The following is a 25736-nucleotide window of genomic DNA, read 5'->3' on the forward strand; positions in this document are numbered from 1 at the left end:
GGAGCAGACCCCAGCCTCGCCTGCAGCTAGCCTGGTAACAAGGGCGCTTCAACTAGCTCCGGAGGTTGCGTAATGCCAACCGCAACTGCCAGGCCCTGTTTGGGACGCCTGACCTGCGGTTAGACCTTGCCCCTTTCCCCAGTCCCACCGAGTAGCAATTGGTTGGTCTGCCTTTGTGCCCAGCCTAGGGCCTATGGTGAGCTAGGGAGGTAGAAACGGGTGTGAGGCGGCCTTGGAACCGCCACAGATGGATGGGGAAGAAAGATCTCATAGGAAGCAGCGAGGGGAATGGCCGGGTGATTTCCTAAACTTAAACAGTTTAGGTTGTGGGCATTCCTTGCCTCGCTGCTTCCCAGCTGTGAATTTTCTCCTGGCTTAGACTTTAGTTTTGTTGGATGCAGGGCATACTTTTCAGCGTACAAAAGCTGTTTGTCTCAAACAGTTCTTTGTGTAATATAAGTTGTATGGTTGTAGTTACAAATATCCCTTTCCCCGAGCCGCCTGCCTTTGCCCAGCCTTTTCTTTGGCCTAGAATGCCTTTCCCAGCTTTGACTCCAGGGCTTGCTTCTGCCTCTTTAAGACTCAGCTCTTCACAAAAGTGCACAAAAATAAACTCGAAATGGCTTAAAGACTTAAGACATGACACCATAAAACTCTTAGAAGAGAACACAGGCAAAAGATTCTCAGATGTAAATTGCAGCAATATTTTCTTAGCTCAATCTCCCCAGGCAAAAGAAATAAAACCAAAAATAAATGGGACTTAATCAAACTTGGAAGATTTTGCACAGCAAAGGAACCATAAACAAAAGGAAAAAACCTACAGAAGGGGAGAAAATATTTGCAAAGGATGCGACCAATGCAGACTTTCCAAAGTATACAAACAGCTCATGCAGCTCAATATCAAAAAACAAAACAAAACAAAACAAAAACAATCAAAAAATGGGCAGAAGACCTAAATAGACATTTCTGCAAAGAAGACATACTGGTGGCTAACAGGCACATGAAAAGATGCTCAACATTGCTAGTTATTAGAGAAATGCCAATCAAAACTATTAATACAATAAGGTATTACTTCACATCGATCAGAATGGCTGTCATTAAAAAGTCTACAAATAGTAAATGCTGGAGAGGGTGTAGAGATATGGGGACCCTCCTACATTGTTGATGGGAATGTAAATTGGTGAAGCCACAATGGAAGACAGTATGGAGTTTCCTTTAAAAACTAAAAATAGAGCTACCATATGATCCAGCAATACCACTCTTGGGCATATACCTGGAAAAAACAAAAACTCTAATTTGAAAAGACACGAGCACCTCAATGTTTATAGCAGCACCATTTGCAATAGGCAAGACATGGAACCAACCTAAGTGTCCATCAACAGATGAATGGATAAAGAAGATGTGGTTGGTGTGTATATATATATATATATATGTATACACACACACACACACACACAATGGAATATTACTCAGCCATAAAAAAGAATGAAATAATGCCTTTTGCAACCACATAGATGGACCTAGAGATTATCATACTAAGTTAAGTCAGGCAGAGAAAGACAAATATTATATGATATCACTTATATGTGGAATCTAAAAAAGAATACAAATGAACTTATTTACAAAACAAGAAGAGACTTACGGACATAGAAGACAAATTTATGGTTATCAAAGGGGAAAGGAGAGGGAGGGATAAGTCAGGAGTATGTGATTAACATACAAACCACTATATATAAAATAGATAACCAACAAGGACCTACTGTATAGCACAGGGAACTATATTCAATATCTTGTAATAACCTATAATGGAAAGAATCTGAAAAAAATATATATAATTGAACCACTTTGCTGTACATTTGAAACTAACACAATATTGTAAGTCAACTGTAGTTCAGTTAAAAAAAAAAAAAGACTCAGCTCTTATTGCAACCGAACTGACCCTATGTTATTTTGTTCTTCAATCTGTGAACTCGTGAGACGTACTTGTTTTTTCCATTAGTGCCTGAAACTTAGCTCAGCAAATATTTGTCACATGAATGTGCAATTGCCCCAAATTTACAACCACAGAATATCATGGCTGAACAGGATTTCAAAATCTAGTCCAAACCTTGCCTTTACAGATGAGAAAACAGAGGCTCATATGGACTGTTCTTCCAGACTACACAGCTCCTTAGTGGCAGCCTGCTTGGAAACTCTGCTCTTTTGAATTCCAGTGTTCCCAATCCCTATTCCACGGTGCTTGGCTAAATTGGTTTCTACATGATACTTACAAATTGTTTTGATCATTGTACATATATTGTCAATATTCATGTGTTCACACTGGGGCATAAGTATGATAAAGTGGGGGCACCTACCCTTAAGGTGCTTAGAACCTAGTTTAAGAGATAAAGGATGGGCTTCTCTGGTGGCGCAGTGGTTAAGAATCTGCCTGCCAATGCAGGGGACACAGGTTCAATCCCTGGTCCGGGAAGATCCCACACGCTGCAATGCAACTAAGCCCACGTGTCACAGCTATTGAGCCTGCGCTCTAGAGTCCACGAGCCACAACTATTGAGCACACGTGCCACAACTACCGAAGCCCACGCACCTAGAGCCTGTGCTGCACAACAAGAGAAGCCACAGCAATAAGAATCTCGCGTACCACAACGAAGAGTAGCCCCCACTGGCCACAAATAGAAAAAGCCCGTGCACAGCAACGAAAACCCAGTGCAGCCAATAAATAAATAAATGAATAAATAAATAAAATTTATTAAAAAAAGAGAGAGATAAGGGACACAGTAATTTGTTCATTCATCTATTCATTCAACAAGTATTTATTATACGCCTACCATGTGCCAGGTACTCCTCCAGGCACTGGGGCTATAACAATAAGCAAAACAAGTCCCTGTTCTCATGGCATAGGGAAGGAGTGATGATAAACAAGTAGACACATAGAAATGTGTGAAGTAGTAACCAGTGCTATGAAGAAAACTGAGGCAGCATAAGAGAATAAAGAGTAGTGAGGGCTGCTATTTGGGTAGGGTGCTCAGGGAAGCCCTCTCTGAAGAGGGGGCAAGTCATGTGCTTACCTGAAGGAAGAGTGTTTTAGGCAAAAGAACCAGCAAGTGCAAAGGTCCTGAGGCAGAAATGTTTGGTGGGTTCAGGGAGCCTGAAGCAAAGCGACTGAGGAGAAGAATGGCAAGAGGTGAGGTTAGAAGGGAGAATAGGGGCCATATCACCTTGGAGGCTATTGTAAGGATTTGGGCTCCTACCCAGAGCAAACTGAAAGCCAGTGGAGGATTTTGATCCAAGGAGTGACATGATAAGATTTATGTGTTAAGACGATCTTTTCTGTGTTGAGAATGGGCTGAAGGTGGACAAGAGTGTAAGCAGAAAAGATGTGGAAGGAAGCAGAAAGAAGAGGTGATAGTGGTTGAACCAGTCTTGGCGAGAGAAGCAGAGTCGGGTTCTGGATAGGTTCTGAAGGAATGATAGTATTTGCTGATGGGTTGGAAGTGGGGTATAACAGAAAATGAAGTATCCAGGAGGGATTTCAGCAGGGCCTGTGCACCTGCACACTCAGTACCTGATTTCCTCACTGCCTGTGCAGATGCTTGTTGGGGCTCTTGGCTTCTCAGGACGACAGTGAGCAAGACTGAAGACAAGGAGGGTCCAAGGAGGCAGGAAGACTCAAAAGCAGTGCTGAAGTTTGTCAGCTGAGACAGTAAGAAGTTCCTCAAGAATCTAGACATCTAGGTTGGATCACGTAGGTGAGCCACTCAAAGCTTATAAAAGTGACATGACAGGAAGGAGCTAATCTGGAAGGTTCCTTTTCTGCCAATTTGGTGTCATGTACAGGAAGGGGGAAGCTGGAGGCTGTGGCAGTCGGGTAAGCGGTGAACTAGTCTGGTGGTGGTGAGTGTACAGAGAGGCAGGATGACTGGTAGCCTTGTGAAGAACTTCCAGTTTGGGAGCAAGATAAACACAGGGTAAGGGAGAGTGGTGTTGGTGGACTTGGACCCCTGGGATCCCAGCAGACAGAGTGCTGGTGATGTGGCAATCTAGGCCAGGCTATCTGTCGTGGGGCTTGGGCAGCGTGAGGAGACCAGTTTGGGTGCAGCCTTCAGTTGGGGTGACAGTGCCTCAGGTACTGGGAGAAGAGGCACCAGGGCATGGTCTGTCACGGGCACAGGAGGCTCGGCCACTCTTCCCTCTGATTTCCTCCCCGGCCAGGCCCCAGGGCCTCTAGCTCATCATTTCAAGTCTGTTTATTGAGACCTCCAGGCCAGAGTCCAACCGTAGGCTGAAGAAGAGGCCTCTAGCTAAGACTGTGGACACCAGATTTTCCATATGAAGGTGGCCACTGTGGCCGTAGGCTCAGTGCCCCTCTTGGTGGCTGACCCCAACCCTCTTCCTAATCCTGGTTGCCTAGAGGGTACAGAGAGCCAGGCCCAGAACCCGCAGAGGCCAGACAGCTTCCTAAGCCAGAACCTGTGGGTGAAGGAGAGGGAAGGGGCCCAGAGACGCCAGCAGGAAGAGAACCCAAGTGCCCTGCCCTCAGGTTACATCTCCATCATCTCTCTGTGACTCTGCTGCCTTCTTCTCTCAACAAATCCGATGCTGATTCCTTTTTCCATAAACTTTTATTTTAAATCCTTAGTGAAGATCCAAGAAGAAAGAGTAAAGTGCTAGGTTTTAGGGTTGCAGGCAGAGGGAAAAGCCCCCTGAGTTCATGCCATCTGGACTTTTTCAGTTCAGTTCCACAGAGATGAAAAAGAGTGTATCTCAAAATTAAAAAAAAAAAGTCATCCTTGAGTTCCCCACCAAACAGGGTCCATGAGGAGTTCAAGGACAAAATCATCACAGACAACCAATCACTGTGGGAGGCAGGTCGACAGAGTGGAGGATGAGGCTCTCTCAAAGCAGATAGGAGGAACAGAGAGGGGAGGAGGAGGCCAGGTCCTCCAGGCTCTGCACCAGGGACAGGGTGGCTGCCTGCTCCTCTGGCATCTTCTTCAGTAAATGTCGGGCAAAGGCCTGCTCCATCTGGGTGAAGAGGTGGGGAGAGGGGGTTGTGAGCATGGCAGGCAGGGCCGGAGACTAGGCCCAGGAGCTCTTTCCCCGGGAGGCTCTTTTCCTCCTGAACACCCCACCCCCACGCAGGCAGACTGTTCCTGCCCTGTCCTGACTCACCTGCACTGTGATAAGACTCGGAGGGGTGTGGTTGGGGCCAGGGCTCTCCTCCCAGAAATTCAGTGTCACCTGGAACTCGGGTGGGGGGCCCAGGCCCTGGAAGTACCTGGCCAGGTCTGAGAGAGAAAAGGTCAAGAAGTGGAAGAAAGAGAAGATACAGGGCCTCAGGCAGGGAGGGATTAGGGAGGAAGCCATAATGGAGAAATAGGGGTGGCAGTGGGGCCACTTGGAGACCAAGGCCAGAGCAGGAGCCTCAGGGTGGCGAGGCTGTTGCCTGGTGCCAAGAGAAATGCTAGGAACTAAGCTGCTACTCACCTGTGGACAGACAGGGAAAAGGGCCCCTTTTAGAGGTAGCCGATCATCATACAACCTGAAACCTCTCTGCTCAGGGAGCTTGGAGTCCTCTCGGCAGCAGCCCTGGCTGCTAGCACAGCTGGGCCACACATTCACTGCCTGCTCACACCCTCCCTATGCTAGGGCACCCCATGGCCCTGGAGACACTCTCGCGCTGTGTGCCCTATACTCCGGGCCCCTACTCCCAAAGTCCAGCCGAGCGTTGCATGGAGGCAGGAAGTGGAATTCCAAGCGTGGATGGGAGAGGGGCAACCTGAGGGGTGCCTGAGCCTCGGGCAAGGGCACGTGACGTGCGCAGCTCTCACGAATGGGCGGGTGGTCGTTGTGCAAGTGTGTCTGGTGTGGGGGGGGCCACAGGCGCACCTTCCCATGATTATTGTACGCTTCCATGTGGTGGTGCTGCCGAGATGTGACACTCTGGTGCCGGGCTCCACCTGGGCCTCATCTTCTGCGGCCATGGCTGGGGAAGGGGGGCTGCTAGGGCTGAACACCGGGATGTGCACCGCACGCGTGCAGGGGCCATGCCTGAGCTGTGGTGGGGGATCTGCTGGAGGGAGTGCAGGGCGGTGGCTGGGCCTACGGAGGGGGAACGGAGGTGGGGGAAGGGGCTCAGGCGCTTGGCTGGAGCAGCCTCACCTCTGCAGAAGCAGGTGGTTCTGAAGAGCTCCACGCACTCATTGCTGGGCAGCAGGTGCGGGCCCGGACCAGGTGGAGCCTGGGGCGCGTTCCAAGAGATGGGGATGGGGCAAAGGCGCTGCACGAAGACACCTCGGGAGTTGCTGGCCACCAGGACGCCTCTCTTGAGCTGGCTCAGCAGGCGCTGGGTGGGCTCTCGTGGGCCGGGTTTGGGAAATATCACCTGTTCCATGCCGCACTGGGAGACTGAGGGCTCAGCCACGAGGCGGCAGTCCAGGCTCTGCACCTGGGCCTTGCCCACCACATGTCCGTCATAGATGAAGGTGAGCAGCAGCGAGTAGTCTGCGGATAGAGAAAGGCCAGCTGCTCCAGTGCCCCTCCCCAGAGGCCCACCGGCTCTGGGGAAATGAAGAGGGGCTCCCTGCAATCCAGTATCCTCATTTTGCTGGCGAGGAACATGAAGCTCAGACAGAGAAACCCAGTGAGGGCTGCTGAGGACCAGGCAGGCTGCGAGGTGGGCACAGCGCCTGCACCTTTTAAAGACAGAGAAGGTGCCCTCCCTCCTTATCCTCACCCTCCAACCCTCAGCAGCTGAGGGGCTTGCAATCATACTTTCGCATCACTTAGGTGATTAATACACAGATTCCCACTAAGGCCTGAATGCCCAGGGTCTTACAGTTTACAAGAGGGTCCCAGAGGTTGGGTGTGTGCTTAATCCACAGAATCAATGTCTCAGAGTGGATTTCCAGGGAACAGAGTGTGTAGGGGGCATTTTTGAGAAGTGGGCTGTTTATAGAGTCTGGAATCTGGCGCGCGCACTGCCTAGAAACCAGTGCCTCTGGGTAAGGTCCTCCCCCCCACCCCCCACTCCGGTTTGCTGTAAGCCCTGACATATTAGGTCACACATGCATAGCCACAGGAGGATGAGGCGGGACAGGGGTGAGTCAGAAACACCAAGTACCTGAACCTGGAGGGGGCAGAAGCTCCAGGGACACCAGATTTTCCTGGAAAGGGGCCTCAGCTGTGTCCCTACCTGGAAAGGAGGCAGAGGCACTGGTCATTCAGAGTGAACTGGGGAATCCAAGGGCCAGAGGGTGTGGCGTGAAGGATAACACGAGAGGCAGGGCATCGGTACCTTCCTGAGGCTCAGGGCTGTTGCTGCTGCTGCTGCTGCTCCCGACGTCCGAATGGCCCGCTGCCCCATTGGTCTCCACCAACTCCTGCAGACACGGTTTCTGTGGTTGGCCCACCTCTGCCTCAGTTCCTGTTCTGCCCTCAGACCCACCTGGCTCCCTCCCCAGCTCTCACATTTTTGGGGGAGTCCTGGAGCAAGGAGGGGCTGAGTGTGCAGTTCTTCGAGGTAACCTCGTCCTCCTTCCTCTCAGAGGACACAGAACTGTGGTGTCGCTTTGCTGGTGCTTTCTGGGTCCCTGACTGAGCTGTGGAACATTCAGAGGGAGAGAAAGGTCAGAGCCTTAAGTGGGCATAGAGGGAAGGGGAGAGATAGGAGGCAGTGAAAGGATGGGCAGGACTGGACAGGGAATCTGCTCCCCAAGGACAGGGCAGAACTCTGACCGAGGGGCCTGGAGGGAGGCTCACCACCCTCCCAGGAGCTCCATCCTTCCTCCCCAGACAGCTGATTCTAGGAGTGGTGGGGCAAAAGGACACCCACTGGGGAGGGCTCCTGGTGGCAGCAGCCGGTACACCTTGTAGGGCTCAGCCCCATCCCGATGGCCGTTCTCGGGAACCTCCTCGAACTCAGAACTCTTGTTGAGAGCACAGCGCAGACGAGTCTTCCAGATAGCGGGGCCTTCCGAGTTCCCCTCCTTGTACTTTCCCTTAAATATCGCCCAGGCCTAGAAAACAGCAGAAGTAAAGAAGAGGCAGCATGTTGTACACCGCTGACCCTCTACCGAGGCCGACTTTAGGGATGTGCGGCCTGAGCGCTCACACAGAAGGGCCTGTGCTAGGTTTATGCTCAGTTCTTGCCATCTTGAGAGTCTTACTAAGTACTGCATTTTCTTTTCTTTTAAAAAAATCTTTATTTATTTATTTATTGGCTGTGTTGGGTCTTTGTTGCTGCGTGCAGGCTTTCTCTAGTTGCGGCAAGTGGGGGCTACCCTTCATTGTGGTGCGCAGGCTCACTGTGGTGGCTTCTCTTGTTGCGGAGCACGGGCTCTAGGTGTGCGGGCTTCAGTAGTTGCGGCACATGGGCTCAATCATTGTGGCTCACAGGCTCTAGAGCGCAGGCTCAACAGTTGTGACTCGCGGGCTTAGTTGCTCCATGGCACGTGGGATCTTCCTGAAGCAGGTATCGAACCCTTTCCCCTGCATTGGCAGGCGGATTCTTAACCACTGCCCCACCTAGGAAGTCCCAGTATTGCATTTTCATCTTGCATGGGGCTCTGACAATTACGTAGCTGGTTCTACCCTCCCCTTTATCTGAAACCCAGGTGGACGCAACCCTTTGAGGGTGACAGTGCCAGTGTATGCTCCATCCCTCCCTCCAAGGGGCTGGTCTCCAGGCCTTTCACCTTGAAGAAGGCAGCATCCTGGTCCTCCCGGAAGTCCTGCTTGCCTGCATGCTTCCAGGGAATCCGGAACATGGTCTTGGCTGCATCATCCCAGCACACTCCTGGGAACTGCCCGCTTTCCACTTGCTCCACCACCCAGTTCCGGAGCTTTCGGGTGCAGCGTGCCCTGCCTGAGGCCATCCTGAGGATAAGAGCAGCAGAAAGCATCAGGGGAACTGACGCTTTGGGAAGAGTGAGATCCTGGCCCTTGGGGGTGGATTCTGGCAAGGGCCCCCAGAGATCTCATCCATCTTTTGTCTCTAGGCATATTTCAAACTTCTGAGGTTGAACTGTTTCATTCCTACTATCACTAGCAATGACCTAAAATACTTTAACTCCCAAGCTGTGACATCTGGAAGGAAACCTTAGGCATTGGTCTTAATTTTAAGATTTTTCAGGAGATCTGTTGTTTGGAAGAGAATTCCCCTGGTGTCCTGCTCCTGGTGAGAGGCCCAGTCTAGATCCCCAAGTATTCACAGGCACAGCAGCTGCTTCTGAGATGCCTCATCAACCCTCTTCACCCACTACGCCCACAACCTATCCTTTGATGCCCCTAAATCTTCCCCTCTGCATGTCCCAGGGGTAGCTGGGGCAGGGAGCTGGGGGCAGGGGCAGAGCTGCGGCGGAAGTGGGCAGGGCCAGAAGGCAAGAAAACAATCGGGAAAGGGGGCAGTCTTCTTCCCCAAACAACCTGGTAGCAGGTAGCAGGTCCTCCTGTCCTTGGCCTAGAGGACTTGGGACACCGGCCCCTGATCAGTCTTTCACTCACGCCAAATTCCAGCTCCCTGGCTCACAGGCCTTCTATTCCTCAGTCTAGCAGAGGGGTCCCCAGGAGCCCCTACCACCACCTCCAATCCGCCGGTCCTTCCGGGCCTAGACCCAGGCTGACACCCATTTTTGGTTAATCTTACCTGAGCTGCTAGATGTGCAGGCTGTCCCAGGGCTCAGCCGACCTCAGCTCAGCTCCCAGCTAGGCAGCTTCTGGATCTCTCCGCCCCTTTCTACAGTCCCCACCCTAAGTTTCAGTTCTCCTCCAGGGAGGTCCTTTTCCCCGAAATCACGTGGTCTCTGAGTTGCAGGGCAACTGGTTACCACCAGGGGGAAGCAGCATCTGAGAATCTTATCAAAGGAATCCTGCTGTTGGAGTCTGGAGGAGGGATCCTCCTGCCTCAGGCTCATTCCCTTTCCTCTCTCAAGACACTCTCTGCTTGAATCCAACCATCTCTATGACACTGCTGCTTCCCCAGGGAGGCTGCAGTGTCCTGCAGTCTGGCCTGGGGCCTCTGGATAGCTCTGTATCACTTGTGCAACTATGTTGCCCCATGGTGCCTGCTTGGTACCTACTAGGTGACCCCAAGTATCAGCTGAATTTGATGAAAGAAAGGAGGCACAGAAGGAGGAAGGCCAGGCCAGGTGGCTGGACGGGGAGGGCTGCCCTGGCCACCCAGGGCGTCAGTTCCGTCCTTGCCTGAGTCCAGAGAGGGTCAGGTGGCGGGCTGCAGGGGGTCTTTAGCAGAGCTGTGTTCACCATCCCCCGCCTCCCCTTTCCCTGGTGCCCCCAGATGGTGGGGTCAGGAAGGAAGAAGGACCACCAAGAAGCCTGGGCAAGGAAATGCCTCTTTATTGGTGCTGGAGATGTTCCCGAGGGGGTCGGACCATGGAACCCTTGCCCTCAGCTACTTCCTCCTGCGGGGGATACTCTGTCCCAAGGGCACCTCTTCTATCAGCTTCTGCAGAAGGAGAGAGAAGATGATGACACTGGAAACCTGGGACTCAGACACAGGCTGGACTGGGGACTTTTGGAGAGTGGGGTCACAGGCGAGGCTGGGGGGAGGCTTTACCTGTAACAAGCGGGCGTGGTAGGTGGGGGCATCCTCCCCAGGCAGCGATTGGGGGCGCACATGCAGGTAGCGCTCGGCAGCCGTCTCCAGCTCCTCCACCTCATACAGGGTGGCTGGGTCCAGAGAGTGGGCATTGATGAGGCTCACAAGATACTCTTTGTAGTGCGCCCTGGAGAGATGAGAGGGCAGAATATTTGTTCTTCCCTTTGGCTGATATTAACTGAGTGTCCTCGCACTGTGCTGGGCACCAACGCACTCGGATGAATAACATCGACACTCCTCGCCTGCTGCTCTTGTAGGCACTTGCCAACCTGTGCACGCTACCTTTCTGCGCCCTTGCCTCTAAAGAGCCCCCTCCCTCCCACTTTTCGTAGGACCTACTGCTCCCCAGTAGGTCCACTTTTCCACCCAGACACACCCCCAGTGCTCTCATCCCCACCGACGCCATGCTCCATGCCCTGCCTGGCACTCACTGGCAGAGGCCTGCATAGCCAGCGGGAGTCTCTTTGCCACAGGCTTCATCCCGGAACCCGCTGGGAACTTCCTTCTGCTCCATCACTCGGCAGCCACCTAGGGGTAAGGGAAGGAAGGGACCCTTTGTCTGGAGGAGGCCACTGACCACAAAGGCCCAGGAGAAGTGGGATGTGGATGGAGGCATGCGAGGCAGCCTCTAGGGACGGGACTGAGGACAGGAGCCCTTGCTCTAACAGTGGGGGGGTGGGGGGGACAGGCGGACGGCGGACACAGAGATGCCATTGTGCAGAACACTTCTGACACAGAAGCAGGGACCCTTCTGTCCCTGGTTTTAGCCAAGCTGACATTTGGCCCATAATCACATACTCCCTTGAGACAGCTCCTCTGGTTGTGATTTAGCTCTTGCAAGTTTAGCTTATTTTGTGAAGGTCTTACTCTATACAGATGGTAAGAAGTGGGGTAGATTAGAATCACGGAACATCTTTCTGTTGTCCTCATGGAACCTAAAACAGTAACTAGTAAGTCTTATTAAATAAACATTGAGTTAACTAATGAATCACTATCCTTTGGGAATGGGAGAAGAAAATTTGCATTGAGGTGCCAGGTGCTTGAATGTGGCCTCACATAAAACAGCTTGGCTGCAAGGTGGCTATGACCCCTGCTCTACAGAGGAAGTAGCAAGCCCGGGGAAGCGGACACACCGAAGGGCACAACAAGCAAGCACAGGATGGGCTCTGAGTCCTGGTCCAACCCCAGACCCAAGCCTCCCCTTCGTCCCTCACGCAGCAGAAGCCCAGCCCTTCCTCTTGCCTTCTCCCAGGCCTGTCTGGACGCTCACCTCCAGGCACTGCCCGGGCCCCCGCGGGGGGCTCTGTGTTGAACATGACGTTATTGTCCTGAGGAGGGCAGAAGGATGGGCATCAGCTTCCCCTGATGCCAGCCTGCTGGATTTCTCAGCATCCAGGCCTTTCCCTCCTTGCCACCCTGCACCCTGCCTCCTCTCCTGGGCAACTGGGAAACCAGCCAGGCTGGCCACCCCTGACCTGAAGCAGCTTCTGGAGCCGGAGAGCAGTCCAGTCCCGCAGGTAGAAGAGGCAGTCTCGGGGGTGGTGGCCGTGCAGGGACTTCTTCACCCTGCAGTTAGGGTCTGGACATTTCTGGCGGAAACCCAGATGGGAGAGGGGCAGTTGGAGACTGTTGGGGTCCTGGCCTCTCAGGAACCCCTGTGTGAAGGGTGTAGGAGTGGGGGAGATGGAGACATTGGAGGGTCTGGAGCAAGCAGAAAGGGAGAGGGGACAGAGAGAGGTGCTTTACCCCCAACTCTTCTCCTCTTCCCCTGGGCTGTTCCTCAACGGCCCCCACCCCTCACTCCCAGTGGCAGCCCCCACCGTCATCCCTTCCATCCCCGCTCTTCGGGCTCACATTCTTGGCATAAAAGGCATTGTAGCAGCCACTGCAGAACTGGTGGCGGCACTGGGTGCAGTGAAAGTGCATGCAGCCTCCTCGGGCCAGTGCGTACGAGAACTTGCACTTTGGGCAGTCTGCAAGGGACAGCAGGTCAGGGTTGGGGCTGCCACTGCTCCTCAGGCCCTCAGGCAGAGAGCCGCTGGCGATGAGAGATTACTGGGCAAACAGGCAACCTTACCTATGCCATTTTCCTGAAGGTACATCGCCAAGCCCTGGGCCTGGTATTCCGGGTCATTGGTGCGTTTCCAGTTCTGGAAATCTTCACAGCTCCGGCCTCGGTGCTGCTCCTCCCACTGACAGAAGGAAGCAAGCTTCCCCTGAAAGCTCTATCCCAGGCCCTTCTTGCCGACCCCTTCACTCAGATCCAGCAGTCTATGGCTCAGTGTACGGCACTGCCACTCACCACTTGCTCAAATCCCAAACTGAGGGCCCAGCCTTGACTCTCTCATCTCTTCACACCGGACATGTTTACCAGCAAGTCTTGCTTCCACCACCCATGCCTAGCTCAACCCTGTCCTCTTCATCCCTACTCTGACCACCTTTACTGCAGGCCAGGTCAGGTCTCACCTGGGTTACTAGTCTCTCTGCCTCCACTCCTGCTCCCCTATGGTTCAGCCTCCACCCTGCAGCCAGTGTACCTTTGAACGCGTAAATCAGGCAGCTTCAACTGCACTGGGAGGGTTCTAGCTTGGAGGTTTGGTGGTAGAGTCGCAGGTGTTTATTTTATTATTGTATTTCATAAGACAGACGCACCATTTTGGTATCAAATATTAAACTTTTTAAAGGTAAACGAGAGAGCATCCCCCTTGCTCAGTCTTAGAATGAAAGGCCAATCCCCTCCTTGCTCGGCCTCTCGGCCCCTCCTGATCTGGCAGCTAGCTCCTCTTTGACCACCTGCCACTTTCACCCTTGCTCTCAAGGCTCCAGCCACACAACACCTTTTCTGACTTTGGCCTTTCCATGTGTTGTTCTTTCTCTCCCAAATACTCTTTGCATAGTTAGCTTCTTCTTAACTTTCATGCCTGAGCTTAAATCAAGCCGTTTTAGAGAAGTCTTGTCTAATCTCTCGATCCCATGTACTAGGCAGGGCCATTCTGTTATTCCTAACCTCAGATTCCTATTTGTTTTCTTCACAGAACTCCAGGCGATGTCTAATTCTGCTCTCTCTCCTTCCCTCACCCTTCCTCTCTCCCTCCCTGGCAAGTCTGTAAGCTCTCTGAGCCCAGAGCTCATGTCTGTTCTGTTCTCCAGCACACCCTGAGTCTAACAGAGTACCTGCAGTGGCTCAGCAGATATTTCCAAAAGGATGGATGTGCCTCACCTGGCGTTTACAGCGCACGCAGAAGGTCTGGTGACACTGGGGACATGTTGCCTCCAGCTGCTCACGCTCGTATATGAAGCCAAAAGAGCACTGTGGGTGCAAGAGTATAAAGCTGTCCGAGGCTTGACCAGGTGCCACGCCCCACCCCTCCCTCTGGTCAGCAACTCTGGGCAGGCCTCTGACCTGGGCACACCACAAGAACTTGGGGTCCCGCATGAGCACGCCCTCAGTCAGCTTCTTGTGGAACAGCGCATAGGCATCTGGCTCTAGGCTCTCTCGAAGCTGGGAACAGGATGTGGAAGTGGCGAGTGGGCAAGGCTCCTGTTCAAAGCCCAGGGCACCCTGAGTCCTAGGGACCGCACTACCTGGATATCGAGGGTGGAGAAGTAGCTGAGCAACTGTGTGTCGTCGGTGAGGTCGGGGCGGCCACAGGCAGGGCACACCATGTCTGTGATGTGTTTCTCCTTCAAGGCAATGGTGAAGTGCTGGCGGAAGCAGTCGGGACAGATAGTGCACTCACAGGAGGTCAGGGCCTGCATCTGGTGGAGGGGAGGGGAGGGGAGGATAGGGGGTCAGACGCTAACGCTGCCAGCCGGGGGGAGGGGCAGTAGGCAGGTGTCTGCTATGAAACTGGGGTCTAATTAACAACTGGGCAGGCAACCTAAACATCTGAAGGCCTTCAGATGGAAAAAAACAGACGACGGTGAGCCCTAAGGTAAGTGGAATTATGCCCTCTAAAGGCATCCACATTCAATTAAAAATAAACAAACGATAACTGAATCACCTTGCTGTACACCTGAAACTAACACAAGATTGTAGATCAACTATACTCCAATAAAAAATAAAAAATTTTTTAAAAATTAAAAACGAAAAGAAAAAGGGGGGAGGGGGTGGAATTCCCTGGTTGTCCAGTGGTTAGGACTCTGTACTTTCACTGCCGAGGGCCTGGGTTCAATCCCTGGTTGGGGAACTAAGATCCTGCAAGCTGCGTGGCATGGCCAAAAAAAAAAAAAAGCAAACACAAACTATAGCGATGGAGAACAGACTAGTGGTTGCCCTATGACAGGAGGAGGGGAAGAGGTTACAATTATAAAGTGGTAGCACAAAGGAGTTCCTTTGTGGTATCTTGATTGTAGTGGTGGTTACATGAATCTACATGTGGGATAAAACTGCATACAACTACACCCATACACATCCACGCACAAAATGAACAAGGTCTGCAGTCTAGCTAACACTGTATCAATCTCTCTTTCTTGGTCTTGATATTGCACTATGATTATACAAGATGTTACTGTTTGGAGGAGGTGGGTGAAGAGCACACAGGACTCTGTACTATTTTTAGAACTTCCTGTGACTCTAGTTATTTTAAAGTCAAGAGTAAAAACAAAGAACATACAGAGCCAGCCTAACTAAACTGGGCTATATTTGGCCAAAGAACTGCCACTTCTGACCTGGAGTAAGTCAGAAGGGATTCAGGAGATAAGAGGGGCCTTTTCCTACCAACTGGGTATTTGATGATGACATTAAAGAATTACTGGTAGCACAGACATATATATAGTACCAACTGTAAAATAGATAGCCAGTGGGAAGTTGTTGTATAACAAAGGGAGTTCAACTCAAGGATGGATGATGCCTTAGAGGACTGGGACCGGGAGGGTGGGGAGTTGAGGGAGGGAGGGAATGTGGGAATATGTGTGTAAAAACAGATGATTGTACTTGGTGTACCCCCAAAAAAATAATAAATTGAAAAAAAAAAAGGAAAAAAAAAAAGAATTACTGGTAATTTTTTGGTGTGACAGTGCTATTTGTGGCTATGTTTTCAAAGAGTTTTGTCTTTTAGAGGTATATACTGAAATATTACAGATAAACTATTGATGTCTGAGATTTGCTTCAAGATAACCCTATGTATGTATAGATGAAGACTGGCCACACATCAATAATGGCTGAAGCTTGATGATGAATACGTGGTGGGGGAGGGAGGGTAGAATCTGTTATACAGTTTTCTCTACTATCGCATGTGCAAAAATCCCCATAACAGAACATTTGAAAAAAGAGAGGGAGGCGGCCTATTCCTGCCCTCCCCTCCCCAGAAGCCTTCACGGGCACATGGGCAACTGCAGAGCAAAAGACAAGGTCAGAGACAGGGGCTGGGGTAGAGTGGGGATCCAAAGGGAACAGAGCAATTCTAAGGCCGGGGGCAGTGGGGAGGGAATTACCCGGTTGCGGGGCAGGGCCCAGCCGCACACAGCACACTCCTGGGCAAGCAAGCGGCGCAGGAAGGCCCGGTCCTGGCTCTGCCTCACAGCTTCCACCACGTCTCCCAACTCATAGTTCCTGGGTGTTTCCTGCAGCAGCGCCAGCGCCAGCTCTGCCCGGCCCCAGCTGGGGAGTGCGTGGACTGCCAAAAGCCGTCTGACCAGGCTCTGCAGGTGATTCAGGTAGAGAGGGAAGAAGTGGCTGTCAGACCCCAGGGAGCCTACCCCTCAGCCTGCCCTCAGCCCTACTAAGTGGGCTCTTCACCTCCTTCCAGCACCTGCTTATCTGGCCCGTCCCAGGAAGGGGTGAGCTCAGGGCCACTGTCCCAGAGGCGCTGATGGAAGGGCTCAAGGCGCTGGCGCTGTAGCTCAGTCAGGGCTCGTGCCACGTCACCCCCGTGTTGGAACAAGGCTTGAAGAGACCCCTCCTCAGGCTCAAAGCCCAGAGACCGGAGCTCCTGCACCTGTGAGTCGGGAGGGACAAGAAGGAGTGAAGAAGAATGTGAGAGGCTCTGAGATCCACAGCCTTCAACCCTGCCCCACCTCCAGCAGAGCTGCTACTACCTTCCTCCGCCGGGCCCTCACACACTCTTCCACAGCTTCATCCAGGTTGCCGTGACGATCCAGCCAGGCTTTCCGGGCCTCCTGACAGGAAAAGGCACCCAGCCCCGGGTCTTGCTGTCCAGCCATCTCAGCCACCATCTCCAGCACGTAGGGCAGCTCTGAGCGCAGCCACTGCAGGGGTACCTCGGTGCCAGAGTACTGAAGAGCCGAGAAGACCTCCTCTGGACACGCGCCTCCAGCTTCCCCTTCCTAAGGCACAGTCCCACCCAGACAGAGAGCCCATCAGCAAGGGCACACTCCATCCACCCTTAGCCAAAACCAAAATGCTGACAGTGCTTGAGCTCAGATCATGGATCACGTGAGCAGTGCACAGAATGTTACCTGCCGTGGGGGAAGGGTTCAATAAGAGGTAGCTGCTGCTAACAATGACAGGTTTTGAGAATTCGCATCAATCAACTGCAGGCTCTCCCTTCCCCCACAAGCATATCCCAGGCTCAAATCCTTACCCGGATCTTGACCACTAGCTGGAGACCTTCCTCCCGCATCTTGTCTTGGCGCTGCTTCTCAAGGTCCCCACAGGAACTAGTCTGGGGGGCACTGAGGCGTCGCGGAGGCCCTGGTTCAGGGAGTCGCTCTTCCAAAGAGCTGGCATGGGGCCGGGGAGTATGTGGTCCTGGGATGGGGCTGCTGGTCCGGTTGCACATAGCACACACCCAGCCAGGGCCCAAGTTGCAGAAGGTACAGTGAATACAGTACCACACTGGAGTCTGGGGAGAGGAGAGCAAAGGATCCCCCTGCTGGGAAGGCAGAAAGAATTATTCCACTAAAGGTTGGCCGAGGCTCAGGATGGACGTACAGGAAGTTGGGGGGACGACACTGGGGAACTGAAGGAAACCAGGGGATGAAGGAGTAGAGAAGGGCCTGTGGTAACAGGTGCAAATAAAGAGGGGAGAGGGCCAGGAACAGGTTACCTGCAGGGGCTGCAGGCCAATGCCGGCATCCTGAGGATCCACAACCAAGCTGGGAGGCTGAGCCAGCCGAGGTCTCTCGCACACAGCGCACAGCACAGCCGCGGCCTCATTCTCAAAGGTGCAGCTCTGGCAGGCCCAGCGACCCCGCGCGAGCTCGGGTCCTAGGCTGCCAGCTCCTGGGGTGCCCTCCATCCCCAGGCCCAGCCCTTTACAGCCTCGGGGCCGATCACAGGCCACACAGAGCACTGCCCAAGGTTCATTCAGCATGGCACAGGCAGAACAGTGCCAGGGCAGACGGGCACTTGCAGGATCAGGGGAAGAGAGAGAGCTGTCTCCCAGGGCCAGCAGGGAGACGGACTGAGGCCGCAGCGGAGCTGAGGCAGGTAAGCTGGAATGGAAAAGCAGACATGGCCTGCTGAGGGGGTGCCTGGGCCCCTTACCCATGGGCATCCCTCATTCCCTGCAGGACAACACATGGCCCTGGCCTTTGCACATGTGTGGAACACTCCCATACCTGTAGCCTGTTCAGCATTTAAATGACAGCTTAAAGTTCACATCTGGCTGGTAAATATCCCTAACATAGGGCCTGACCCCTAGTGGGTACTTAAAATACTGCCAAATGATCAAGCTGATTCTTCTGACTAGGTTGCGTCCTCCTATTACCTATCTGCACACCACAATAATCTATTTTGCTGTGACTGCTACTTGCTTGATATGTATGTCTGTGATCTCCTGGAGGGCAGTAATTGGCTGCTTGCCCTCTACCTATGAAACAGCCTTTAGCACAGAATCCAGCACAGAGTAGACACTCAAGTAATTTTAAGTTCTCTCAATTAAATAACTCCCACTCAGAAGTAAAGGCCTCTCACCTGGGGGTCAGGTGGGTGGCCTGGGGGGCCCCAGGCAGGGTCTGGCGGAGGTGATGTGCACGGTCTGGGTGTCCATGGAAGAGGCAATCACAGGTTGGGCACAAGGCCTGTTTACAGGCTGAGCAGTGCAGCATGCCTGGGGCAGAACCACAGAGAAAGCAGGGACCAGGAGCGGAGCCTGGAGAACAGGTGAGAAAGAACAGAACATCGGTCTAAAAAAGACCAGGTTAGATTTGACTCTGCTGTGGAGGGGACAAATCACAGACTATTTTCAACACATCTTTTCAATCCAAGGAAACAATTTTAATTTCTTTTAAAAAAAGGAAGGTCACCAAGAAAATAGAGAAAATTTCCATCAATAGGATGTACTACTCTCTCCCTTAACACCGGACAATGATACCTGAGGCAGAGGGTGTGGTGAGGGGGCCAGGAGCAATCTCTCTCAGGAAGGGGGCAAACTCCGAGAGCTGCAGAAGCTGAGGAAGAAGGACAGGGCATGAGCAAGGCTTGGGGACACAGGTCCACAACAGGTTCTCTTTGTTCACCAGGCCCCAGAGCCCCATTCCTGCTTTCCTTACATCATCTTCAACCTTGTCTTTCAGCAACTGCTCCAGTGCTTGGGGTTTTGGATGAGTATTCTGCAAGCAAGATGAGAATAGTTCCCACCTAGAGCTCTGGAACAAGGCCCTCCCTCAAAGCCCTGGTCCCCAAACATTCACAGGATGAAAAGTACAAAGAGATCCCAAGTTACTGTGGGGAATATGCCTATGGTTCAATAGCATGGGAGTCCCCAGACTGGCTTTGCTGTTAGGCTGGCATCCCCAGCCCCAGTGCTTAAGTCCTTAGGACTAGAGATACCTCACCTGTAACAGCAGGCTGAGCTCTGTCCGAAGCAGTAGTACTTCCAGTGTGACTGTAGCAACTTGTCGCTCATCGGGCTCCTCCTGCCCCTCAGGGAAGCTCAACCCATCTGGCTGTTCCTCTGTGTAGCCATACAATCGCAGAACATCCCGGCCCCCCTGCCACACATTCAAGCCAGTCACTGCCCAGCAGGCCCCCTTCCCAATAGGGCTGGACCTCAACCCATTCAGCCCAGTCTCAGGCCCTTTCTAGCCAACCGCCAACCCAGGCTAAGTTCCCTTCTCCCATTAGGGGCCCAGGGGCTTCACCTGCACAGCATCCACCGTACTGCGAAAGACAGGGTTATTAAACTTGACCCCGCGCCAGTACCGGGGCCTCTGAGGGCTGAGGAGGTTGCGGCCATATTTCTCCAGGATGTTCAGGGCCGTGGAGAGGGTGTTGAGGTAGTTTCGGGGCTGGGAGCAGTCAGAGAGCAGAGAGCTGTGAGTCCCGGCCCGGCCTCAGGTCCTCTGTCCTCCTCCCGAGCCGAGCCGGGCCGGGCCTCACCTCCCCATGAGCGTTGCAGCGGACCAGGCGTGCAGCATCCAGCTGCAGGTAGCGGGCTGCTGGCGGCAGAGAGGTGACCAGTAGCGGCCGGAGCTGTTCCAGTGAAAACGCCTGCCCGGAATCCCTCCTCAAGGCGCTCGCCAGCTCCTCGCGGGCAGCCAGGAAGGCCCGCTCCTCCTCCTCCCCCGGCATCCTGAGACTGGAGTCAGCCCCAGCCCGTTGCCCGACGGGACACGGCGCAGGCTGTGCGCGGCCCGAGCGCCGCCCGGAGCGCCTGGGGTCTGGCTTCGCGGCCCGACCCGGTCGGCGCGGACGCCCCGGGCCACTCACGCCACGGTCACTCTTCAGCGCCGGGCCCCACGCCAGGGTTAGCGGGAACAGGAAGTACTAGGAAAGAGGGCGGGATTGCGAGCCAGATTCAGGGGAAGAGGAGGGGTTTAAACTTAAGGAAGGGAGGGGCCAGGAGGTCAGGGGGCGTGACCAGGGAAGGTCCCAGCCAATGATAATGGTAAATAGCCGCTGGCTCCTCCCCCAGAACGTCTAGGCTGTAAACCCTGTTCTGGCGCCCTTCCCCTCCTTGGGCCAGGCTGGTTCCACCCCTCTACGGATAGCCCCCGGTGCTGGGGTTCCTTTCCCCTAAAAGCCCTCCTCTCTATCCGGACCCCACAGGGGAAATCCCACTCAGCTGGGGACTCAACTCTGGCCGGCCTGAGCCCCTCTCAAGCCCCTTCTACAGTCAGTCTTGAAGATAAGGCGCCCTCCGGGAGGAAGACCCCGTGCCTTCTCCTTTCCATATCCTCTATCCCTTCTCCTTCCTACTGCTTCTCCCACCCACTCTGATCCGCCTCTGGCCCTTCCCCGCAGTCGCGCCTTCCTGGGGGAGCCCCACCACTGAACACCCCCTTTCCCACTCTCCCGCCCTTCTCACCCCAAGCCTGACTATCCTTGGACGGTTCTTTCCCCTCCCTCTAAGCCCCTCCCCTTCTCCGAGGGACAGCCCCTGTTCAATCTCCGCGGGTCCCACTTGTCCTAGCCCCTCCCCCGGACAGCACTTGGGCTTGTGACCCAGTCAGCACCGCCTCTCCTGGTCGCACAGGCGGAGAATGGCAGAGGGGCTTCCTACAGTTTGCGGCCTTCCAGGGGGAGGGGGGAAAAGAAGGAAGGGGGCGGGGCTGAGGGGGGCGGGCCTGGACTTGGGAGTGAAAGCGAAAGCCCAGGCGGCGAACGGGGAGACCCGAGATCTAGCAGCAACTGAAGCAGCATGGCCAAGCCTTGTGGGGTGCGCCTGAGCGGGGAAGCCCGCAAACAGGTAACGGGGGACCGGGAGGCCAGGCAGGGGCCGAGGAGCTCTCCTGAATGGAGGTCAAACTGGGTGCTCCGGGGGACCAAGGCCGTGCCAGAGAAATCTCCCAACCTCTCTAAGTGCTTTCACTTCTGCCCGGGGATTACCAGATTCCTGTCCTCTGGACAGTCTCTACACTGAGCGTGGGCTACCAGGGAAATCTGGCTTGTGGTGGGAAAGGACTGAGCCAAGTTGGAGGGCATACCGTTGGGGATGGGATCTTACTCTGGACAACTGAGACCCTTAACCAACATCCGGGTACCGCTCTCTGTGCAGGTGGATGTCTTCAGGCAAAATCTTTTCCAGGAGGTAAGTCTTCTGGATTCAAGCGTTTTGACCCAGAATCTTAGGCCAATATTTGAGGGTTGCAACTTCTCAGGCTGATCCCCAAACCCACCCTCGACTCGCTCCCTACTTCACTTATCAAACCTCCCCCCAAGATAAGCTCTTAATTATTGATCTCTACTTTTACTTTGACCTTCCCCACTTCCACCACTTCCTCTCCCCTCTGTTGGTGTGGAGGGAAAAGCCATGGCCCCAAAGCAGGAATACCACAGTTCTAACCTTGGTTCTGATGCGTCCCAGCTTGGGCAAGTCCCTTCACTTTTCAGGGCTTCAGTTCCCTCATTTGTAAGTACTGGAGTCAATGGTTTCCAAGGGCCCTTCCAGTCCCATTTCTCAGACATCTCACTGAATGTCTTCTGTGATTCCAACCCTTGAAATGTAACCAACAGGCTGAAGAATTCCTCTACAGATTCTTGCCTCAGAAAATCATATACCTGGATCAGCTCTTGCAAGTGAGTAGTGTGGACGCCTCCTGCCCCATCCCATGGCCTCTCTCCTCTCCATCCATCCTCTCTAGCTAACAGCTGAGCTCTGAATGCAGAGAACAGTTTCAAGTGGTGGACTGGGATCATTAGGATAGTGTGAGGCCTGAGCCTAGGTTGGGAGGCAGAGGGCGGGTGGGATGTGTGGAGGGAAAGCTGTGACTCAGGGTGAAGGGAAGAGGCTGGGCAGCCCCTGACAGTGAGCTCTGTGCAGGTGGACTCCCTCAACGTGACTGACCTGACTTCTCTCCGGGCGCCGTTGGACATCCCCATCCCAGACCCCCCACCTAAGGATGATGAGGTGAGGCACTCAGGGTGTAGGGCTCATGCTATAAACTCAGTGTAGATGATGGCCCTCCAACCTCCATGACTTTTCTAAAGCTACTTTCCCCCTTTCTTCTTTAGATGGAAACAGATAAGCAGGAGAAGAAAGAAGGTAAGAGAGGAAGGGGTGGCTAGGAAAAAGGAAATGGCACATTGAGTACTGGATGAGAAAAGGTCTAAATCCCTTCTTTCTCACAGTCCCTAAGTGCGGCTTTCTCCCTGGGAATGAGAAGGTCCTGGCCTTGCTTGCCCTGGTTAAGCCAGAAGTCTGGACTCTCAAAGAAAAATGCATTCTGGTAAGCCTGGGAACTGGGGGGCATAGAGAAGACAAGCCAATCCAGGCCCTGGTCTCCTTCAGAGATTCAAGTCCATCATTCAGGAAACTATCCCCCAAATAGGAAGCTTCCTTCTGTGCCTTGGGTTTAGATACCTTTTGTTCTCTAACACAATGGTATCCTCAAATCAGACTGTGCTGCATCCACCTCCATAACTTCAGAACCTACTGCTGTACCAGGTACAGAGTGCAGATGCTATGATACAGTAACTTGGTTTAAGAGCTTGGGCCCTAGTGGGAGACTGCTTGGTTCAAATCCTGACTCGACCACTTACTTAACTGGTTACTTTAAATAAGTCACTTAGACATCCTGTGACTCAGTTTCTTCATCTGTTAAGTGGGTACAATAAGAATATATACCTTGGGACATCCCTGGTGGTGCAGTGGTCAAGAATCCGCCTGCCAATGCAGGGGACACGGGTTTGATCCTTCGTCCAGGAAGATCCCACATTGCCGTGGAGCAACTAAGCCTGTGCGCCACATCCACTGAAGCCCATGCACCTAGAGCCTATACTCCACAACAAGAGAAGCCACCACAATGAGAAGCCCGCGCACTGCAATGAAGAGCAGCCCCCACTCACTGCAACTAGAGATAGCCCACATGTAGCAATGAACACCCAATGCAGCCAATAAATAAATAAATAAATTTATTTATTTTTTTATTAAAAAAATATATACGTACACACACCTTGAAAGGGTGTTGTGAAGGTTAAATGAGATATATAATACATAACACAGTGCCTGGCATATAGTAAGTACTCAGTTTAATGTAGCTATTATTAAGAAGTAGCAGTAATAAGATCAGAGAATTTGTTGAATGATTCCTACATGATATTTCTTAATGTAGGTGATCACATGGATCCAGCACCTAATCCCCAAAATTGAGGATGGAAATGACTTTGGGGTGGCAATCCAGGTGAGAAAGGGTGTGTGAGGATGCTGAGAGCAGGGAGAGACTTGGCAAGTAAGGGACAGGAGCTAGACATGAACTGGGAGGAGGATGGAGGCGGTGAGTGAGGAGGGAGATGAAGTGTTTTCTTTGCCTCCCATCTCTTTTGTCACCACAGGAAAAGGTGCTTGAGAGGGTAAATGCAGTCAAGACCAAAGTGGAAGCCTTCCAGACAACCATTTCCAAGTGAGGGCAGCTGGAGGGCCAGCACAGGGGTCTGAAGGACATGTCTTTGGGACTCCCAAAGCTGGGCACACCCATCGGGATGAAGCCGGGCTTCGGGAAGGGTCTGAGGGAATACCTCTCTCTGAACACCCATTCCTGTGGTTACTCCTTTTGCTTTTTGGCAGGTACTTCTCAGAACGCGGGGATGCTGTAGCCAAGGCCTCTAAAGAGACCCATGTAGTAAGTGGATAGTCCACCAGCCTTTTAGCTGAGGATGGCTGGGGTGGGGGGTGGGGTGATGAGGAAGGGGGGGATAGAGGTCCTCTTTGTCTCATTTATGACCTTCCCGATGTGGAGAATATTAAGCCCAGGAAAACTGATTTGGGCTTCAAAAACCTTGACCCCTTTCTCTGTTTGATCCTGTGGGATCCCATTTTTTTGGCTGAGAAGGGGCTCATTCCTCAAGTTACCTATTCCCTATATGAGGAAACCAGAGTAATGTCCCAACCTCCCCTGGAGCTGACTTAGTTTTGCCTCCCACATCCCAGATGGATTACCGGGCCCTGGTGCACGAGCGAGATGAGGCAGCCTATGGGGAGCTCAGGGCCATGGTGCTGGACCTGAGGGCCTTCTATGTGAGTCTGGAATAAGCCCCTAAGGAAGGTGGATGAGGGGGGCAGGGGAAAGGCCAAGAACCTGACTGTTGCCCTCTGGCCTTCTTCCAGGCTGAGCTTTACCATATTATAAGCAGCAACCTGGAGAAAATTGTCAATCCGAAGGGTGAAGAGAAACCATCTATGTACTGAGCCCGGGGTTAGAAGGGAAATAAATGACCTAAACTTTATGTGGATAACCTCTGGTGTGTGTCATTCATTCAAAAAACATTTACTGAGTGTCACCAATGTCCAGATACTAAATGTGAATGTGGTGATGGGAAAGAGAGGGGTACCAGGAAGACAAAGAGGAATTAGAGGTCCATCCTGTTCTTAGGAAATCATCCTAAAGAACAGAGTGGGAACTGTTACATGCCCTGACAGCCATGAAAATAACCTGTATTTGCGAATTTCACGTGGTTATTTCCATCTGAAGGTGTCATGAGTGCTCCCTGGAAGAGGTGGCATTTGGGCAGAGCCCTTATAGGAATAATCAGGCTTTGGACAGACTAGGCGAAAGCTCTGTGGCTGAGGTCAGGGAATGAAGAAAGGAACAACTCTTTCATCAGCTCAGAGCAAGCCCGTAGGGAGAATGAGGTTTCACTGGGAAAATTATGGGTAAATGGTTGGACTCCTTCTCAAAGGCTGGGAGGAGAAAAAACGCTCTCAAGGCATCAAGGCGAAGGAAATTATACTACAGGACTTTGTGGGAAGGATGGGTCAATAAAACTTTTTGACCTTTACCCTCCTCCTTCAGCCAATGCCGTCTTTATTTCTGCAGTTATCACACTGAGGAAACCAAGGGACAGATAACCTGCAGTTGCGAAAGTAACACGGCTTATTAGTAAGTGGCAGAGCCGCTCTAGAGTACAAATCCACTCATTCCACAGCAGGAGCCAGGCTGTCTGCTACATGCCCAAGTTCGAAGCTCCACGGCCCTGGGAGACACCCGCCGAAGGGCGCAGGCTCCACCCCGGTGGCTCAGCGTGCGAAGAGGGGCGGGAGGCAGAGGTTAAAAGAAGCAGCTATCTTGTAATCAAGAGCCTAAGCGAGGTAGCCTAACCAATCAGCGTGCGCATAGCTCTCTTTAGTTTCCAGTCAAAGGCGGGGCAACGTTGGATGCTACCGGTGATTGGGCAAAACGAAACCCTCTACGCCTATCAAAGAGCACCACGTGGGCGGGAGCCCAGAAGCTGGTCTGACTTGGAGCCCGGTTTCTGTGTACCCCAGGCTGGCAC

General features: G+C 52.9%; 3 protein-coding genes across 8 annotated transcripts; 1 reads left to right on the forward strand and 2 right to left on the reverse strand.

Moving 5' to 3' along the window:
- Positions 1-4380: 4380 nt before the first annotated feature.
- On the reverse strand, positions 4381-10308 carry IRF9 (interferon regulatory factor 9). 3 transcript variants are annotated; one of them, XM_057723137.1, is made up of 9 exons: positions 9647-10301; positions 8697-8877; positions 7835-8018; positions 7471-7601; positions 7298-7382; positions 7124-7195; positions 6163-6504; positions 5173-5288; positions 4748-5025 (listed from the first exon to the last, which is right to left on the reverse strand). In XM_057723137.1, the coding sequence occupies exons 2-9, from the start codon at positions 8874-8876 to the stop codon at positions 4897-4899; spliced, it is 1239 nt and encodes a 412-aa protein (XP_057579120.1). In that variant the 5' UTR covers position 8877; positions 9647-10301; the 3' UTR covers positions 4748-4896. The 3 variants fall into 3 exon arrangements, with proteins under 3 accessions (XP_057579118.1, XP_057579120.1, XP_057579119.1); XM_057723135.1 differs by lacking the exon at positions 5173-5288 and having other exon boundaries at positions 4381-5025; positions 9647-10308; XM_057723136.1 differs by lacking the exon at positions 9647-10301 and having other exon boundaries at positions 8697-8895.
- Positions 10309-10336: 28 nt separating this feature from the next.
- Positions 10337-20277, reverse strand: RNF31 (ring finger protein 31). Of its 4 annotated transcripts, none has more exons than XM_057723133.1 (21): positions 19905-20277; positions 19667-19813; positions 19361-19516; positions 19076-19135; positions 18898-18973; positions 18498-18675; positions 17629-18016; positions 17164-17454; positions 16658-16906; positions 16372-16557; positions 16055-16261; positions 14204-14377; positions 14022-14120; positions 13839-13928; positions 12696-12810; positions 12473-12591; positions 12094-12207; positions 11889-11946; positions 11050-11146; positions 10577-10745; positions 10337-10465 (listed from the first exon to the last, which is right to left on the reverse strand). In XM_057723133.1, the coding sequence occupies exons 1-21, from the start codon at positions 20094-20096 to the stop codon at positions 10412-10414; spliced, it is 3219 nt and encodes a 1072-aa protein (XP_057579116.1). In that variant the 5' UTR covers positions 20097-20277; the 3' UTR covers positions 10337-10411. The 4 variants fall into 4 exon arrangements, 3 of the variants coding, with proteins under 3 accessions (XP_057579116.1, XP_057579115.1, XP_057579117.1); XM_057723132.1 differs by having other exon boundaries at positions 12094-12273; XM_057723134.1 differs by lacking the exons at positions 10337-10465; positions 10577-10745; positions 11050-11146 and having other exon boundaries at positions 11154-11946; positions 12094-12273.
- Positions 20278-21086: 809 nt separating this feature from the next.
- On the forward strand, positions 21087-24696 carry PSME2 (proteasome activator subunit 2). Its single transcript, XM_057722315.1, has 11 exons — positions 21087-21213; positions 21523-21555; positions 21981-22043; positions 22288-22374; positions 22479-22509; positions 22596-22693; positions 23579-23647; positions 23799-23866; positions 24031-24085; positions 24394-24480; positions 24571-24696. Exons 1-11 carry the CDS (start codon positions 21166-21168, stop codon positions 24649-24651), a joined length of 720 nt encoding a protein of 239 aa, XP_057578298.1. The 5' UTR covers positions 21087-21165; the 3' UTR covers positions 24652-24696.
- The last annotated feature ends 1040 nt before the right edge of the window (positions 24697-25736 follow it).

This window comes from Hippopotamus amphibius, chromosome 2 (genome assembly GCF_030028045.1).
Source record: "Hippopotamus amphibius kiboko isolate mHipAmp2 chromosome 2, mHipAmp2.hap2, whole genome shotgun sequence".
NCBI classification, from domain to species: Eukaryota; Metazoa; Chordata; class Mammalia; order Artiodactyla; family Hippopotamidae; genus Hippopotamus; species Hippopotamus amphibius.